This window comes from Xyrauchen texanus, chromosome 9 (genome assembly GCF_025860055.1).
Source record: "Xyrauchen texanus isolate HMW12.3.18 chromosome 9, RBS_HiC_50CHRs, whole genome shotgun sequence".
In the NCBI taxonomy this organism is placed as follows: Eukaryota; Metazoa; Chordata; class Actinopteri; order Cypriniformes; family Catostomidae; genus Xyrauchen; species Xyrauchen texanus.
In genome coordinates, this window is record NC_068284.1 from 6,748,540 (window position 1) to 6,768,594 (window position 20,055).

General features: G+C 37.6%; 2 protein-coding genes across 9 annotated transcripts in view; both read left to right on the forward strand.

Annotated features, from left to right (window-relative positions):
- LOC127649570 (gastrula zinc finger protein XlCGF57.1-like) overlaps positions 1–20,055 on the forward strand; it is a 73,877-nt gene that overhangs the window by 13,345 nt on the left and 40,477 nt on the right. Inside the window, exon 2 of one of the 7 annotated variants that reach the window (XM_052134738.1) lies at positions 1,527–1,682. The exons of 2 other annotated variants lie outside the window; for them this stretch is intronic. In XM_052134738.1, coding sequence (XP_051990698.1) covers positions 1,598–1,682 — 85 coding nt within the window. In that variant the 5' untranslated portion in view covers positions 1,527–1,597. Of the gene's footprint in view, positions 1–1,526; positions 1,683–14,827; positions 14,880–15,462; positions 15,603–20,055 lie in introns of those variants that run through there. 4 more of the 7 variants (XM_052134736.1, XM_052134740.1, XM_052134743.1 and 1 more) reach the window with 4 other exon arrangements.
- LOC127649572 (gastrula zinc finger protein XlCGF8.2DB-like) overlaps positions 1,257–20,055 on the forward strand; it is a 125,340-nt gene continuing 106,541 nt past the window's right edge. For both annotated transcript variants that reach the window (XM_052134748.1, XM_052134749.1), the window contains exon 1: positions 1,257–1,272. The gene's annotated coding sequence lies outside the window, so the exon portion shown is untranslated. The remainder of the gene's footprint in view (positions 1,273–20,055) is intronic.

Here is a 20,055-nt window from a genome sequence, read left to right on the forward strand (position 1 = left end):
TGGGCCTTCAGAGAGCCCCATTTGAGCCACTAGAGTCAGTCAAGCTGAAAGCCCTCTCCTTTAAGAAGACCCTCCTGATTGCGCTCACCTCCATTAAGAGGGTGGGTAACCTGCAAGCGTTCTCTGTTAGCGATACTTGCCTGGAGTTCTGTCTGGCAGATTCTCACGTGATCCTGAGACCCTGACCGGGCTATGTGCCCAAGGTTCCCACGACCCCCTTCAGGGATTAGATGGTGAACCTGCAAGCACTGATAGCCCTGTCGTTGCTGTGTCCAGTGCGTGCTTTGCGCACCTACTTTGATCACACACAGAGCTTTAGATGCTCTGAGCAGCTCTTTATCTGCTTTGGTGGACAGCAGAAAGGAAACACTATCTCCAAACAGATGCTTGCCCACTGGATCGTGGATGCCATTGCATTGGCTTACCAGACCCAGGCTGTGCCTGCCCCCTTGCGGTTTCTAACGCACTCTACAAGGAGTGTGGCGTCCTCTTGGGTACTGGCCAATGGCACCTCTCTAGCATACATCTGCAACACCCAACACCTAATGCCACTTTTCCTAGTATTTATGAATGAATTAAAACTACTTACAGATGAATTGAAAATAATAAAAAGTAAAAAAGCTTTGGAATTTTTAGAGATATTTTTTAAATATAATTTGTTATGAAGACCGGGCGAGGCCCCATGTAATTTCTTTTAATGTTTCTTTTTCTGTTTTATTTAATTGTATATACTGTTTTGTGCAGAGCCCTCCATTGTAAATTGTCTATGCTGATTGTAAAATGAATGCCTTTTTAGTTGTACTGATTTTGTCTTTTAATAAAAGAAATAAATGCATATATGTCAAATATGATGTGGAAAGGGTTGAGATACACTGAATGCCCCTTAAATAATAAAAATAATAATGTTAGACAAGCCATCTGATGGATGTTGTAGCCACAATTGCACAACTTTAATTTATTCATAAATTATACAAATGTAAGGAAATATGTGACATTTAATGTGACATTATTATAATAATAATTATTGATATTTTATTTATGCATCTAAATTGTTTATGTTAATGTTTATTCCACAAGAAATATTAAACAAAGAATTAAAACAGCTTACTAACACTGGCAACTTTTTTTTAATATTGTTGTTATATTCATTTTCTGGTTTTAGTCAAAACGTCTCGGAGTGAAAGGACTTTTATTTTGTATCTCTGATTCGCCATGTATGTTAGTGACGTCATCAGGGCTGCGCAGTTATTTTTGATGTTTGACTGCAGAAAGGTTTGTGTTTGAGAGTTTAATGGGTTTAAAACTTGACAAAACATTCTAAATTGATTTTACGTTATTGTAAATGAATATAAATATCATCGTAATGTTTTATGTGAAGTTTATATAGTTGTTCTATCGTAAATGCCACAACATATTTGTGTTATTTTCTGTGCTGCTTACCACATTTCCACATGAGAAACAGAAAGAATAACGCCACATTTATTTTTCATTCTGTTGATTTTTCCAACATCTTCAATGTAATGAAGAAAACTTTCCAGATACGGAAGAAAAACTCCAGATGAAACGACTGAGATCTGTGTGACAAACTGCTGTAAAGATGGAGTTTATTAAAGAAGAGAGTGAAGACATCAGTATTACACAAACATGTGGAATAAAAACTGAAGATACTGAAGAACAAAGAGGTTTGTATTTATTCTTGATTCATCATTAGAAGTTTCACTTTTATCAATATTTAAGTACTCTTTAACTATAAATCATTGCTTCAGCTATTTTTCTTTAACCCTCCTGTTATATTTGGGGTCAAATTGACTCCACAACAACTTTGTAATCTCTTAAAAATATGATAAATATTTTAGAAAAACTTTTCAGACTTTTCCTAGATTTATTAGACAAACACATAAATATGTACTTCACATGTTTCAGAGTTTTTAAATCCTTGTACACATTTTGACCACAACCTATTTTATGGTAACCTGGAAAAATGTACAAGCTTTAATTAATTAAAATTATTTTTTTTTTTTTTACAAAAATAACCAAGTAAAAAAAAAGTAGCTTAAAGATGTCTTTAGCTTAATGCATGTAACTTAGTGCAGCTAGCATTTATATAAAACTCACACATTAAATCAACTTCTACTTAGAGTGGTGTAATAGCTTATTTTAACTTTAATATTCAGGTACGGAGTTCTGTTTGTATGAATAGAAATCTCACATACACTTACAAATGATGTAAACAGCTTGACTTGAATAGTCACAAAATACATTCTATAAAAACTCATTCAAAATTTCTCAATTCCACTTAAAAGTGGCGTAAACAGTTACACTCGAACAGGCCCAAGTTCAACAATAATGAAACGGTTATTAATAGTTCTGTTGTCAGTATCAAAATGCCATTGTGCCATACTGACAACCAGTAAAACCATGAAAGCATCACACACCGCAGAGATGCATTAAAAAATAAGACAAATCTATTCATAACAAGTTCTAAAACTGCTCCAGTGAGAAATCATTCATATCTATGGTCTTTTACTGTCTTTGAGATTTGCTGTAACACAAATCACTAATTATTAATCAAATGAGTGAAGACGCGGTGCCGTTATTGAAGGTTAAACAGTTATATTTATTATTAGTGGTATTGTGACCAACATTAATCTGATTTAAATTGGGATACTGATGATGAGATATTGACGTCTTTTATTGACACAGAGAGCTCATGTTAATGAGAGTAAAGCTAAAAGTTCTCATGATTGCTCACAGTCTCTTTCACTCAACACAACGTCTGATTGTCACAACTCATGTCATGTTTATTTGTTTTTAAGCCTGTTAGCAGCCTCTATATCCTCTTCCTGTTCACTGTGCAATGAGTCCGAATAACTACCGTAATCGACTCTGAATATTAATTTGCCTATTTTCTATACACATGTAATTCTCACACATTTTTAAAACAAACCGGCGTATTCATCTCAATTACAAAATGTCTGAAAGTTTAAATTCCTGAATGCTTAGAATTGCCAACAAGTCACCCTCAAAAGGCCACTCTGTCATGTATAGAATGTATTTTATCACTGAACACTATTATTAGATAATAAAGACTTTACACTCTTGTTGGATGGATCAAATTAAAACAGTATGCTTTTAGTGTGTCTGACAGAGTTGACAGATATTATAAGTTATAAAGTGAATTAAAGTCAATTTTCAGAAAAAAGTGTTTTTTATAAAAACCTGCTCTCTTACATGGTTCGTTAGCTTGAGACCTTTTTCTACAAATATATACATTTCAAATTAATTTAGTATTAAAAAATAAAAACTTGTTTTGTCCCTTATCTCGAGAATCAGTGAAATATGTTTAAAGGAATACTTCTCCCAGAAATTAAATTCTGTCATAATTTACTCATCCTCATTGAAATCCATGTGACTTTCTTTCTTATGCAGGACAAAAAAGGGAAAAATAATAATTTCCCAGGTCTTCATCTCAATTCTCGGTTCATAGAGACTCGCTTTAAATCTTAAAATAGATCCCTAAAGTGTCAAAAGATGTCCATGTGGTTGGTCATATTTCAGTCTCATCAAACCATACTAATTGTTAAATTCATGTTTATGTCACACAAACAATATACAGTATATAGAAATAAGTTAATCTTTTAGCTTTTTGAAGCTTTTTTGAATGGAAAAAATACCCCAAATAGTTCACCGCAAAATGATAATTCTCTTATTTTTACACACCTTTTATCATCTCAAACTCAATTTACTTGTTTTTCTGCAGATCACAAATTTTTTTTTTTATTGATGTAAGATGTGTAATATCCATATAATTTAAGTCAACAGGGTCCAAGACTTCCAAGCTCTAAAAATAACAAAGATTTCATAAAAGCATTTTTTAGTAGTACAGTTTAAGTCAAGGGGTTCAACACTATTAAGCTCCAAAAAGGACTAAAAAGCACCGTAAAGGTAATTAATTTGACTAGAGTGGATGAATCCATGTCTTCTGAAGAGTTATAATCAGCTTTAGGTGTGAAACAGACCAAAATGTTTCTCCTTTTTACTATAAATCTTAACATCTGTAGTCTCCTTGGGGCGATCATGATTTGAAGCACAATTACACTTCTCGCTTGACGCATGCACAGGAAGTTGTACACACAGAACACTTGGATTAAACCACATCTTAATAGTGTTGAACCCCTTGACTTAAATTGTATGGATATATTCACATCGTAATTCCATTAAAATATCTTAATTTGTGTTCCTCTGAAGAAAAAAAGTCATACAAGTTTGAGATGCATAAGGGGGAGAAAATGATCATTTTGTGCTTTTATCATAACTATTTCTTTAATTGTTCTTGAATTTATTTTTAACAATTTCATATTTTTATTTTAGACCTGATGGAGTTGAAAGAGGAAAGTCAAGATCTGAATGAAGAGGAGAAACATCAGTATCAGATACCTGTTGATGTTATTACTGGTGATCAATCTTTTAGTGGCTCACAGGCTGAAGAAACCAAATCCAAAAATCTTTCACTTGTTCTCAGTGTGGAAAGAGTTTCACACATAAAAGAAACTTAATTTATCACATGAGCATTCATGCTGAAAATTACACATGCAATCAGTGTGAAATGAGTTTCAAATGCAAAATATCCCTCCTTAGACACATGGAAGTTCATGCTGGGGTAAAGTCTTTCATATGCAATCAGTGTGGAAACAGTTACAAAGGTGTAAGAGGTCTTGAAAAACACATGATAATTCACACTGGAGTGGAGTGTTACATATGCTATCAGTGTGGAAAGAGCTACACATTGAAACAAAGTTTGTATCGTCACTTGGGACATCACTCTAGGGAGGGGCCCGTAACCTGCCATCAGTGTGGAAAGAGTTTCACAAAAAAGGAAGCCTAAATATCCACATGAGAATTCACATTGGAGAAAAGCCCTTTACCTGCCATCAATGTGGAAAGAGATTCACAAAAAAGGAAGCCTAAAAATCCACCTGAAAATTCACACTGGAGAAAAGCCTTTCACATGTCATCAATGTGGAAAGTGTTTCACAACAAATGGAAGCCTTAACGTCCACATGAGAAATCACACTGGAGAAAAGCCCTTCACATGCCCTCACTGTGGAGAGAGTTTCAAATTAAAAAGATACTTTAATTATCACATTGGAATTCACGCTAGAGAGAAACGTTTTCATGTGCCTTCAGAATCAGAACCAGAAAGTGCTTTGTCAAGGAATGTATCTTCAGTGGCAGAAGCTTCCAGTACACCCAAACCCAAAATAGATTATTCCTCTTGGTTTAGAGAATAAATTCTTTGACAAAGCAATTTCTACATGTAATATTAACATAATGGAGCAACATCATTTTTATATTACCCAATTAACTAGCCTCAAACAATCATCCATGCGATTATCTAATCAGCCAATCATGTTGCAGCAGTGAAGTGCATACAAGCATGCAGGTCAGGAGCTTCAGTTAATTCACATCAACCATCAGAATGGGAAAAAAAAATAAACTAACAAATTAATTATTATAGGCTGATGTACCTGATGACTCTACGTCCCGAGAAAGCTCTTGTCTCTTTTTCAGCTCTCTGCTCTCCACTGCTTCATCATCTGCTCTGCTGACTGCTCAGACTTCGCGCTGACTCCATGCCATGTGAGGCCCATGGAAACTCAGGACTCGACGTCCCGAGAAGGAGTGAGAAGGCTTTACTTCACAGCTAACCTCACTAATTCATACAGACAGTAAACTTTGGTCATGCAGAGGTCAAAACATCGACAGAACGAATTTTCGACCAAGAACCAAACAACACAAAGAATGCAAGGAAACACCAAAGACACACAAGTACATCTCCAATATTGTGCTCAAAGTGCTGGTGTATTAATGAAATAATTTGGGTAATTCGATTGCAAATCGATGTAGACTCGAAGGATAAATGGTTCTTAAGGTATTGTCAACAGACTCCGTAAAATTAATCTTCACTGTACTGATCAGTTATTTCATATTCTGTCACTTTTCACCAACCTGTCTCATGTACAGAGCATCCGGAAAGTATTCACAGTGCTTCAATTTTTCCACATTTTGTTATATTACAGCCTTATTCTAAAATTGATTGAATTCATTATTTTCCTATAAATTCTACAAACAATACCCCATAATGACAACATGAAAGAAGTTTGTTTGAAATCTTTGCAAATTTATTAAAAATAAAACCCAAAATAATCACATGTACTTAAGTATTCACAGCCTTTGCCATGACACTCAAAATTGAGCTCAGGTGCATCCTGTTTCTACAACTTAATTGGAGTCCACCTGTGGTAAATTCAGTTGATTGGACATGATTTGGAAAGGCACACACCTGTCTATTTAAGGTCCCACAGTTAACAGTGCATGTCAGAGCACAAACCAATCCATGAAGTCCAAGGAATTGTCTATAGACCTCCGAGACAGGGTTGTATCGAGGCTGGATCTGGGGAAGGGTACAGAACAATTTCTGCAGCATTGAAGGTCCCATTGAGCACAGTGGTCTCCATAAATAAATGGAAGAAGTTTGGAACAACCAGGACTCTTCCTAGAGCTGGCCGCCCGGCCAAACTGAGCGATCGGGGGAGAAGGGCCATTGTCGGGGAGGTGACCAAGATGTTCACTCCGACAGAGCTCCAGCATTTCTCTGTGGAGAGAGAATAAACTTCCAGAAGAACAACCATCTCTGCAGCACTCCACCAATCAGGCCATTATGTTAGAGTGGCCAGACGGAAGCCACGCCTCAGTAAAAGGCACATGACAGCCCATCTTGTGTTTGCCAAAAGGCACCTGAAGAACTCTGACAATGAGAAACAAAAGATTGAACTCTTTGGCCTGAATGGCAAGCGTCATGTCTGGAGGAAACCAGGCACCGCTCATCACCTGGCCAGTACCATCCCTACAGTGAAGCATGGTGGTGGTAGCATCATGCTGTGGGGATGTTTTTCAGTGGAAGGAACTGGGAGACTAGTCAGGATCGAGGGAAAGATGAATGCAGCAATGTACAGAGACATCCTTGATGAAAACCTGCTCCAGAGCACTCTGGACCTCAGACTGGGGCGAAGGTTCATCTTCCAACAGGACAACAACCCTAAGCATACAGTCAAGATAACAGAGGAGTGGCTATGGGACAACTCTGTGAATGTCCTTGTGTGGCCCAGCCAGAGCCCAGACTTGAACCCGATTGAACATCTCTAGAGAGATCTGAAAATGGCTGTGCACCGACGCTCCCCATCCAACCTGATGGAGCTTGAGAGGTCCTACAAAGAAGAATGGGAGAAACTGCCCAAAAATAGGTGTGCCAAGCTTGTAGCATCATACTCAAAAAGACTTGGGGCTGTAATTGCTGCATGAAGTATTGAGCAAAGGCTGCGAATACTTATGTTCATATTATTTTTTTCGTTTTTTATTTTTAATACATTTGCAAAGATTTCAATCAAACTTCTTTCATGTTGTCATGGGGTATTGTTTGTAGAATTTTGAGGAAAATAATGAATTTAATCCATTTTGAAATAAGGCTGTAACATAACAATGTGAAAGAAGTGAAGCGCTGTGAATACTTTCCGGCTGCACTGTATATATGTGTTAGATTTATGTTTAGAATAGTAATAAAGTTTGTCTGTGTTCAAAGAAGACGTGACTGGTATATTTTGATAAATAAACTCATCCCTGTTTCTAAATGATTTTGCTTCAAATCTGTACCTAAATAAGGGTAATATTATTTTCAATAAGCCATGAGAATAATATCAATCTAATAAATTAATCATAATCTCATTTATAATGGTTGTCGAACACAACTAATTCCGTAATACATTTCATTATCTAATATGGTACAATAAGGACAGTTTAATTTAATTCATAGATCACATATTTCAAGATCCTAAATTCCCTTCTAAATTTCACATTTCCTTTATTCCTTATATATAATGGGTGAGAATGAGGTCAATTTTAACTGATCCCGTCCACACCTCTAAATTATATATGTAATACCCTACACTGCTAATCTCCTGGGATTTTCACACACAACAGTCTCTAGAGTTTATTCCGAATGGTACCAAAAACATCCATTGAGCGACAGTTCTGTGGATGGTAATGCATTGTTGGCGAGAGAGGTTAACAGAGAATGGCCAGACTGGTTAGAACTGACAAAGTCTACGGTAACTCAGATAACCACTCTTTACAATTATTGTGAGAAGAATAGTGCTATTCTGAGATGCGGGTTGGCACTGTTTTGGCGACAAGAGGGGAACCAACACAATATTAGGTAGGTGGTTTTAATGCTTTGGCTGTTGTGATGCAATTAGTAATGCTTTAAAACTGTAACGCCAACGATTAAGTGTCTTTGGAGTCCATCAAAAATGGACTGAAGAGATGCAGTGGTTGAAGTGTCATTTGCTGTTTGAAGTGGCACAAGATGCAGTTGGTAGAAGTTTATTCTTGGTGAAGATGATGCGGGCAGTGGTCCTCAAAGTGTTCCTCATTGGCTGGTTAGTGGTCATCGCTGTGTAGGAGTGGTTCTTGAGGCTGAACTCAAAGCTGGGACTTTCAGGTTCTGATAACATTGGGATGGGATCCTGAGATAAAGACAGGGAAACAAATGACAATGTTAACACAGATGATTTTCATTTCATTTTACAGCAGAATAATAAATATGCAATGCAAGTACAGATTGGGGAATAAATTGGGTGCAATACACATGTAAAACAAGCCTTCATTTTTATTTTATTTACAATTTAGTATGGTGCTTTTAAAACTATGGAACATCTTCTTTTACGTACATTTACTGAAAATACCAAACATGTACTCCAAAATTATTGGTCATCTAATCTGTTTGTCCTATGAGTCATGGTTCTAGCTGTGTTACAGCAGTTGCTCAGCAGTCATTCCCCAAAAAGTAAGAATGGTTGAATTAGTAAACATTTTAATTTATAGATCTGGAAAAATTTAATCACTTAAAAATTATTAAGACCTCACCAAACATAACAAAATAATACCCAAACAATGCAAGACACAGACATGAGGAAAAGGAGGGCTATAAATGCACGGAACTAATGAACACAAACAATAAACATTTGGAAACAGTACGGCAGGGATGTAATTGTATTTCCATTGTTGATGTTGACCGCTGAGACTTCTTGTCATTCCATTGGCATAGATGGGTGTTGACGTGATGGAGGAGTCAGGATAGAGGACTTCTGCAAACAACAGACTAGTTGTAAACATATTTCTGTAGTATGCAACATCACTCACTGCTTGGCTGGTTGTATTATGCCAAAAGACTCAGCGCTGCAAAAGTATTTCTAAAGAGTTCGGTAGAACAGATGAAGGATTTTTAGTCACCCATTTATCTGTGCTTTCAACTTTTTGTAACATGTGCAGTGTTTTCACAAGCACGATCAAAGATTTTGTCTCTGAGGTAGATTTGATTGTTGACTGGATGTTATAAATGTTTGAATACCTGAGACAGGAGACCTTGCTACTAAATCAGTTGTGGTGTGTAATATACAGTAGGTAGATATTAGGCCTAATCATTGAATTAAAAATGTGTAATAAACATTTTGGGAGCGCTAATTCTTTGTGCTATTTTCATTCCAGCGCAAAGCGCAAGTGGCCGTGGTCGGGAGTGTTTGCGCTATAGTGGGTGTATGTGCACAAACAGCGAGTGTAGTATATGTAAATGAAGTGTCGCAATTTGCTATTTTTGTGAGAAATAGGTCATTGCGATAAGACCTTTGAAAACCACATATTATCTCGGCGCAAAATTTAAAGATCATGCCCAAACTCTGAAAATACAGTAAAATCTCTGTTGTAGGCTCTTGATGAAACAAATACTTGTAGAGATTTGCATTAAACTCTCTTTAGGTCCTGGTTTATTTTTTCAATTATTATTATTATTATACTTAGTTGTATTTATGATTTAATTTGTCTTAGTAACTTTCCACCTTAATTTATTATTCATTTCTACAGAGATTTTTATTTTTCCTTTTATTTGGTTGTAGTTTCCTACTACCTTGTGTGCCCTCTAGTGTAGAATCACCAAAATGGTTATGTCACATTGTCAAGAAAAGAGCAGTTCCCTCTATCCTCAGGTTAGATCGTCGGTGTTCTCGGTCGACGCCCGTGGCATGTTGGATGAGATCCTTCCCTAAGTGCCCCTTGCCCGGAGTTTGGGCGTTTATCGGTTCCCAACCTATCGCGACTTGGCTATGCAATTCAATTCGCCAGGTGCCCATCCCGGTTCCACAGCATTCTCTTCACATCGGCGGAGAACGAGACGCCGCCGTTCTGAGCATGGAGATTGCCGTGCTTTTACAGCCCTTACTTCATTGTTTCCAAAAAGGTGGTGGGTTGCGCCATATCCTTGACTGGCAAGTCCTGAACCGGGCTTTGCACAAACTCCTGTTCAAGATGCTGTCACAGAAGCACGTTTTGCACCTCAGCCGTTTAGGGCTTTGGTTCAACTGGGAAAAAAGCAAGCTCTCCCGGTTCAGAGCATCTGTTTTCTCAGCATGGAGTTAGACTTGTGTCAATGATTGCGTGCCTCACGAACAAGCGCGCACAGTCGGTGCTGAACTGCCTGAACTTATCCAGGTGGCAAATGTAGGGTATGCAGGTCAGGTTTGGGGAATGTACAATTAATTCCAATGATCGTAATCAATGATTAATCATATGGTGTGACCCAGATACCAATACATATAAAACGCCCCAAAAAGGGCTTATATAGTCCAAGAGTCTGCTTCAAATATATATAGATAATTAAACACAACGAATTATAATTAATTATCGATATACATCATATGCAGACAGGCTATATTAATTTTAATAACACCTTAATGGAATTGACCCGTAGGCTACCGCAACCAGTCAGTTCGTCCGCCGAACCACTTTATTCGATACTCCTGATCAATTCTCCAGAAGGGTTATTCTTAGTTATAAGCTTATTCATCAAAAGCACGTTAACTTACTTTGATAATATCAGCTCGTAGCTTAAAATCGCACATTAAAGAGGCTTTGCTTTATGACCAACAAACACAGACAATCAAGCGTATAACTGAGTTTAATACAAGGCACTATGATATATCACTACACTTGACAAACAACATTTAACATAGAATAAACATAAAATAAGCAAAGTAAAACACAGTAAGGGAAAGTAAAGAATTATTAGAGGTATGGCAAACTTATTACAACAATTAACCCTTTGAAGACAGCAAGGAAATTACACACTGTGATGCATTTGAATTTCAATGGAATAATACTTGCACAAAAGGACCTTTTGCGTGGCTGAGCAAGGCTGCGTGGGTATCGTGTCCTCGTGGTGTTCTTGAGACGGAGGATTTCGGTTCGGTGTTTCCAGAGTGTGGTTTGCTTTCTGGAAACTCGAGGCGTCTTAGAGGGTGACTGTTGAATAGTTGACGAGCGTTCCGGAGGGTCGCAGAAGATTGGGGGAAGACGTGAGAGAGGGTAATATGGCTTGACGAGATCCAGAAGAAGTGAAGTAGGGAAGTAAAAAGAGATGTAAGAAAGCTTGAAGAGATCCGGGAGCGTCCCAGGGGAATAGGTGAGATGAAGTGGGGGCAGCAAAAAAAAAGATAAGAGTAAGAGAACGAAGAGTAAGAGTGGATGCAATTTATAACCTTAGAAAACGTGTCCCACCTCTCATTGGCTCGACCAATAAGAAGGGTGGAAGTTCCAGGCGGGAATTTGGTTTATTGCTCTTTGTTCTAAGGGTGTGCACCCTGGAGGGGTGGTAGCCAATGAAGAAACTAGGAGATATTCTTGTAATACTAATATGTTGTTGTTATCGACATATCATGTACACAGTCATTTCGATCTTCAAAATACCAAGTTATAGAGACCAAATGTGCCACACATATGATTTCAGTTAACCATAGTATGCAAAGTCTGAAACATTAACCCATTAGAGTTTGCAAGAAAACATAGACCAAACAACAGAAAAGTGAAATCATGAGATGGAACATTAGATACATGTCAATACATTTATCACATGGATATATAGACTATATAGGATTAAAAGGATTAATTTCTCCTTCTCAGTAAGAATTAAGTGAGAGTCAGCAATCTCTGCACATTCCTTTGGAGGTCATAAAATTCACCCTTATTTTGGGCATGAGATGTCCCTTTGTCCCGTCAAGGCTCATTTGCATGACCGGGTTCGGCTTTGGCTTGAATAACGCAAAAGATGGTAAAACATAGCAGAATACAATTCTAAGGTAATCTTATTTTTATATTCAGCTCGGACAAGTCGTAAGGTTTAATTTGATACCAAGAAATGTGTATTTAGTACACTAAAAAGTGGATATACGCTCTCAGGCTATTAAATATACGGCCTCAGAGTTTAAACTCTACAACAAAACAAGTTTCAACCAGTTTTGATCTAACATCAGAAATACACAACATATTAAACGTATTTTCTTAAGAATAAACATTTCTAGGTTTTAACTGAAAGACACACACATTCACTGTTGCCAACTTTTCACGTGCCCTTTTCTCACGTGGTGAAGCACAGGGTGTCACATGTGTGGGGGTTTTTAGAAAGCACCACGAGGATCCTCTGTCAATAGCTGGAGTGTCTCTCTGTCAATAGTTCATTGTACTATCACAGGCTAGCTGGTGCTATTTCGGTGGTCTTACAGGGAGTTCTTTATATTCATGAATCTGCTGAGTTAATGATTATCCTTCATTGATTCCTCCAGACGCTACACAAATGTCGGTCCCACTGAAGTAATTTCAGAGACTCCTGGTGCATATGGCTTCCTCAGCGGCGGTCACGCCTCTCGGGTTGATGCATATTTGACTGCTACTGCGCCGTGGCACACATCACATGGCTCTTACGCCCACTGCTCGCCGCCTTTCGGCCCTTGGACCGACCTTGCATTCCCCATACAGCAAGTGTCCAGGTACGACAGACACCTCCACGACCTCACCAGGACCTCACCTGCGTTGACACATCACTACCTTGAGTTGCTGGCAATACTGCTCGCCCTCGCGGAGGCTTCGGCCGTTGATTCAGCATATTATGCGTTCCTCCCAGTGAGCCTACTTGCACAGGTTCTGTTCAAGGTCAGGGAGGACGAGGAGCAGGCTCACTCAGACCTGGTTCCCGGACCTCACACTCCTCGCGACAGCTCCTCCTTGGTGAATTCACCTGAGGAAGGACCTTCTCTCTCAGGGACAGGTCACCCTCTGGCACCCATGCCCAGACCTCTGGAATCTCCATGTCTGGTCCCTGGACATGACGCAGCATACATAACTGGTCTACCGTCCGCTGTGGTTAACATGATCACTCAGGTCAGAGCTCCTTCTACAAGGCAGCTCTACTCCCTTAAGTGGCGTATTTTTGCTAAGTGGTGTTCTTCCTGGAGTGAAGACCCCCAGAGCTGTGCGGTCTGGTCAGTACTTTCCTTCTTGCTAGAAAAGTTGGATGAGCAGCTGTCCCCTTCCACTTTCAAGGTCTATGCAGCTAATATAGCAGCACACCACGATGTGGTTAAAGGTAAGTCCCTCGGTAAGCACGATCTGATCATCAGGTTCCTGAGAGGCTCCAGGAGGCTGAACCCTCTTAGACCGCACCTCTTTCCCTCATGGGACTTCTCTGTGGTCCTCTCAGCCCCCTTCGAGCCCTTCGAGTCAGTTTAGTTAAAAGCAGTCTCTCTGAAGACTGCCCTTCTGACCAGCTCACTTCCATCAAGAGGGTTGAGGATTGAAGTGTTCCATCAAGAGGGTTGAGGATTGAAGTGTTCTCTGTCAGTGAATGCCTAGAGTTCGGTCTGGAAGACTCTCACGTGATTCTGAGACCTGACCAGGCTATGTGCCCAAGGTTCCCACGACCCTCTTCAGGGATCAAGTGGTGAGTCTAAAAGCACTGCGCTCGGAGGAGGCAGACCCAGCCTAATCGTTGCTTTTTCCGGTGTGTGCTTTAGCATCTATTTGGATCGCGACGCAGAGTTTTAGATGCTCTGAGCAGCTCTTTGTCTGCTTTGGTGGACAGCAGAAAGGGAACACTGTCTCCAAACAGAGGCTTGCCCACTGGATCGTGGACACCATAGTGTTGGCCTACCAGGTCCAGTCAGTGCCCGACCCCTTGTGGGTTATGAGCACATCACGAGAGGTGTGGCATCCTCGTGGGCACTGGCCAATGGCACCTCTTTAGCAGACATATGTAGGGCAGCGGGCTAGGCAACACCCAATACCTTTGCGAGATTTTACAATCTCCAGGTTGAGCCGGTCTCATCTGGTGTTCTTTCAGGTGCTGAACAGGTAAGTAAGTTTCGTTACATGGACAGCTGGCCGAGTGTACCACTTGTGCATAGCGCCTTTCCCTCCAAGAAGGTGAAGCCATGTGCTCTTCTCTCCCATGCGTGTTCACGACTTTTAAACCCTGGATGTTCTTCCTCCAACCCCTCTGACTCACAAATTCTGCAGAGGAATTAGTGGTCAGATCCAGTACTTGTGCTACATGCCCTGTACCGAGGTAAGTGCTCCACAGGTTTTCAGTTTCCTTGTTAACCTCCTGTGATGTATCTTCCATGGCACGGTCTCCCCTGTGGCAAGGCTGAGGCAAGGCTCTTGGGAGAGCGCATAAACTTCAAATACTTTAGATTTTCCCAACAACTGTTGTTATGTATGCTAGTTTGTTCCATCAGAGATATTCAACAAATAATATAAACTTTCTACTAACACTGCCAACGTTTTATTATTATTATTATTATTATTATTATTATTATTATTATTATTATTATTATTATATAAGTGAAAGGACTTTTATTGTGTTTATCTTAACCGCCAATTGCGTTCGTGACGTCATTGGGGCTGCGCCGTGAATTCTTTTGTTGTTGTTCTGCAGAAAGGTTTGTGTGTTTCAGAGTTTAATGGGTTTACATTTTTACAAAACATTCTAAATCGATTTTAATGTATTTTAAATGTGTTCCAACAATGTTTTAATATGATTGAGTTCATTTTAATGTTTTAATATTAAATAAGTGTGTCTAGATTATTACCGAATATAAATATCGCCGTAATGTTTTATGTGAAGTTCATGTAGTTGTTCTCGCGTAAATGCAGCAACATATTTGTGTTGTTTTCTGTGCTGCTTTCCACATTTCCACATGAGAAACAGAAAGAATTACGCCAATCTTGATTCATCATTAGAAGTTTTACTTTTAAAGATATTAATAGTACTTATGAAATATATGTATAAAATTGTGTTGTCACAATAACAAAATGATACCAGCAAAATTTCATGATTCTCGGTACAGCAAAAAATATGTAGTTTGCTTTTGAACACACTCGTTAAGCCTGATAAAATGTAAAATTTCTGTGCTGCTTACCACATTTCCACATGAGAAACAGAAAGAATAACGCCACATTTATTTTTCATTCTGTTGATTTTTCCAACATCTTCAATGTAATGAAGAAAACTTTCCAGATACTGGAAGAAAAACTCCAGATGAAACGACTGAGATCTGTGTGACAAACTGCTGTAAAGATGGAGTTTATTAAAGAAGAGAGTGAAGACATCAGTATTACACAAACATGTGGAATAAAAACTGAAGATACTGAAGAACAAAGAGGTTTGTATTTATTCTTGATTCATCATTAGAAGTTTCACTTTTATCAATATTTAAGTACTCTTTAACTATAAATCATTGCTTCAGCTATTTTTCTTTAACCCTCCTGTTATATTTGGGGTCAAATTGACTCCACAACAACTTTGTAATCTCTTAAAAATATGATAAATATTTTAGAAAAACTTTTCAGACTTTTCCTAGATTTATTAGACAAACACATAAATATGTACTTCACATGTTTCAGAGTTTTTAAATCCTTGTACACATTTTGACCACAACCTATTTTATGGTAACCTGGAAAAATGTACAAGCTTTTAATTAATTAAAATTGTTTTTTTTTTTTACAAAAATAACCAAGTAAAAAAAAGTAGCTTAAAGATGTCTTTAGCTTAATGCATGTAACTTAGTGCAGCTAGCATTTATATAAAACTCACACATTAAATCAACTTCTACTTAGAGTGGTGTAATAGCTTATTTTAACTTTAATATTCAGGTACGGAGTTCTGTTTGTATGAATAGAAATCTCACATACACTTACAAATGATGTAAACAGCTTGACTTGAATAGTCACAAAATACATTCTATAAAAACTCATTCAAAATTTCTCAATTCCACTTAAAAGTGGCGTAAACAGTTACACTCGAACAGGCCCAAGTTCAACAATAATGAAACGGTTATTAATAGTTCTGTTGTCAGTATCAAAATGCCATTGTGCCATACTGACAACCAGTAAAACCATGAAAGCATCACACACCGCAGAGATGCATTAAAAAATAAGACAAATCTATTCATAACAAGTTCTAAAACTGCTCCAGTGAGAAATCATTCATATCTATGGTCTTTTACTGTCTTTGAGATTTGCTGTAACACAAATCACTAATTATTAATCAAATGAGTGAAGACGCGGTGCCGTTATTGAAGGTTAAACAGTTATATTTATTATTAGTGGTATTGTGACCAACATTAATCTGATTTAAATTGGGATACTGATGATGAGATATTGACGTCTTTTATTGACACAGAGAGCTCATGTTAATGAGAGTAAAGCTAAAAGTTCTCATGATTGCTCACAGTCTCTTTCACTCAACACAACGTCTGATTGTCACAACTCATGTCATGTTTATTTGTTTTTAAGCCTGTTAGCAGCCTCTATATCCTCTTCCTGTTCACTGTGCAATGAGTCCGAATAACTACCGTAATCGACTCTGAATATTAATTTGCCTATTTTCTATACACATGTAATTCTCACACATTTTTAAAACAAACCACGTATTCATCTCAATTACAAAATGTCTGAAAGTTTAAATTCCTGAATGCTTAGAATTGCCAACAAGTCACCCTCAAAAGGCCACTCTGTCATGTATAGAATGTATTTTATCACTGAACACTATTATTAGATAATAAAGACTTTACACTCTTGTTGGATGGATCAAATTAAAACAGTATGCTTTTAGTGTGTCTGACAGAGTTGACAGATATTATAAGTTATAAAGTGAATTAAAGTCAATTTTCAGAAAAAAGTGTTTTTTATAAAAACCTGCTCTCTTACATGGTTCGTTAGCTTGAGACCTTTTTCTACAAATATATACATTTCAAATTAATTTAGTATTAAAAAATAAAAACTTGTTTTGTCCCTTATCTCGAGAATCAGTGAAATATGTTTAAAGGAATACTTCTCCCAGAAATTAAATTCTGTCATAATTTACTCATCCTCATTGAAATCCATGTGACTTTCTTTCTTATGCAGGACAAAAAGGGGAAAAATAATAATTTCCCAGGTCTTCATCTCAATTCTCGGTTCATAGAGACTCGCTTTAAATCTTAAAATAGATCCCTAAAGTGTCAAAAGATGTCCATGTGGTTGGTCATATTTCAGTCTCATCAAACCATACTAATTGTTAAATTCATGTTTATGTCACACAAACAATATACAGTATATAGAAATAAGTTAATCTTTTAGCTTTTTGAAGCTTTTTTGAATGGAAAAAATACCCCAAATAGTTCACCGCAAAATGATAATTCTCTTATTTTTACACACCTTTTTATCATCTCAAACTCAATTTACTTGTTTTTCTGCAGATCACAAATTTTTTTTTTTTATTGATGTAAGATGTGTAATATCCATATAATTTAAGTCAACAGGGTCCAAGACTTCCAAGCTCTAAAAATAACAAAGATTTCATAAAAGCATTTTTTAGTAGTACAGTTTAAGTCAAGGGGTTCAACACTATTAAGCTCCAAAAAGGACTAAAAAGCACCGTAAAGGTAATTAATTTGACTAGAGTGGATGAATCCATGTCTTCTGAAGAGTTATAATCAGCTTTAGGTGTGAAACAGACCAAAATGTTTCTCCTTTTTACTATAAATCTTAACATCTGTAGTCTCCTTGGGGCGATCATGATTTGAAGCACAATTACACTTCTCAGCTTGACGCATGCACAGGAAGTTGTACACACAGAACACTTGGATTAAACCACATCTTAATAGTGTTGAACCCCTTGACTTAAATTGTATGGATATATTCACATCGTAATTCCATTAAAATATCTTAATTTGTGTTCCTCTGAAGAAAAAAAGTCATACAAGTTTGAGATGCATAAGGGGGAGAAAATGATCATTTTGTGCTTTTATCATAACTATTTCTTTAATTGTTCTTGAATTTATTTTTAACAATTTCATATTTTTATTTTAGACCTGATGGAGTTGAAAGAGGAAAGTCAAGATCTGAATGAAGAGGAGAAACATCAGTATCAGATACCTGTTGATGTTATTACTGGTGATCAATCTTTTAGTGGCTCACAGGCTGAAGAAACCAAATCCAAAAAATCTTTCACTTGTTCTCAGTGTGGAAAGAGTTTCACACATAAAAGAAACTTAATTTATCACATGAGCATTCATGCTGAAAATTACACATGCAATCAGTGTGAAATGAGTTTCAAATGCAAAATATCCCTCCTTAGACACATGGAAGTTCATGCTGGGGTAAAGTCTTTCATATGCAATCAGTGTGGAAACAGTTACAAAGGTGTAAGAGGTCTTGAAAAACACATGATAATTCACACTGGAGTGGAGTGTTACATATGCTATCAGTGTGGAAAGAGCTACACATTGAAACAAAGTTTGTATCGTCACTTGGGACATCACTCTAGGGAGGGGCCCGTAACCTGCCATCAGTGTGGAAAGAGTTTCACAAAAAAGGAAGCCTAAATATCCACATGAGAATTCACATTGGAGAAAAGCCCTTTACCTGCCATCAATGTGGAAAGAGATTCACAAAAAAGGAAGCCTAAAAATCCACCTGAAAATTCACACTGGAGAAAAGCCTTTCACATGTCATCAATGTGGAAAGTGTTTCACAACAAATGGAAGCCTTAACGTCCACATGAGAAATCACACTGGAGAAAAGCCCTTCACATGCCCTCACTGTGGAGAGAGTTTCAAATTAAAAAGATACTTTAATTATCACATTGGAATTCACGCTAGAGAGAAACGTTTTCATGTGCCTTCAGAATCAGAACCAGAAAGTGCTTTGTCAAGGAATGTATCTTCAGTGGCAGAAGCTTCCAGTACACCCAAACCCAAAATAGATTATTCCTCTTGGTTTAGAGAATAAATTCTTTGACAAAGCAATTTCTACATGTAATATTAACATAATGGAGCAACATCATTTTTATATTACCCAATTAACTAGCCTCAAACAATCATCCATGCGATTATCTAATCAGCCAATCATGTTGCAGCAGTGAAGTGCATACAAGCATGCAGGTCAGGAGCTTCAGTTAATTCACATCAACCATCAGAATGGGAAAAAAAATAAACTAACAAATTAATTATTATAGGCTGATGTACCTGATGACTCTACGTCCCGAGAAAGCTCTTGTCTCTTTTTCAGCTCTCTGCTCTCCACTGCTTCATCATCTGCTCTGCTGACTGCTCAGACTTCAGCTGACTCCATGCCATGTGAGGCCCATGGAAACTCAGGACTCGACGTCCCGAGAAGGAGTGAGAAGGCTTTACTTCACAGCTAACCTCACTAATTCATACAGACAGTAAACTTTGGTCATGCAGAGGTCAAAACATCGACAGAACGAATTTTCGACCAAGAACCAAACAACACAAAGAATGCAAGGAAACACCAAAGACACACAAGTACATCTCCAATATTGTGCTCAAAGTGCTGGTGTATTAATGAAATAATTTGGGTAATTCGATTGCAAATCGATGTAGACTCGAAGGATAAATGGTTCTTAAGGTATTGTCAACAGACTCCGTAAAATTAATCTTCACTGTACTGATCAGTTATTTCATATTCTGTCACTTTTCACCAACCTGTCTCATGTACAGAGCATCCGGAAAGTATTCACAGTGCTTCAATTTTTCCACATTTTGTTATATTACAGCCTTATTCTAAAATTGATTAAATTCATTATTTTCCTATAAATTCTACAAACAATAC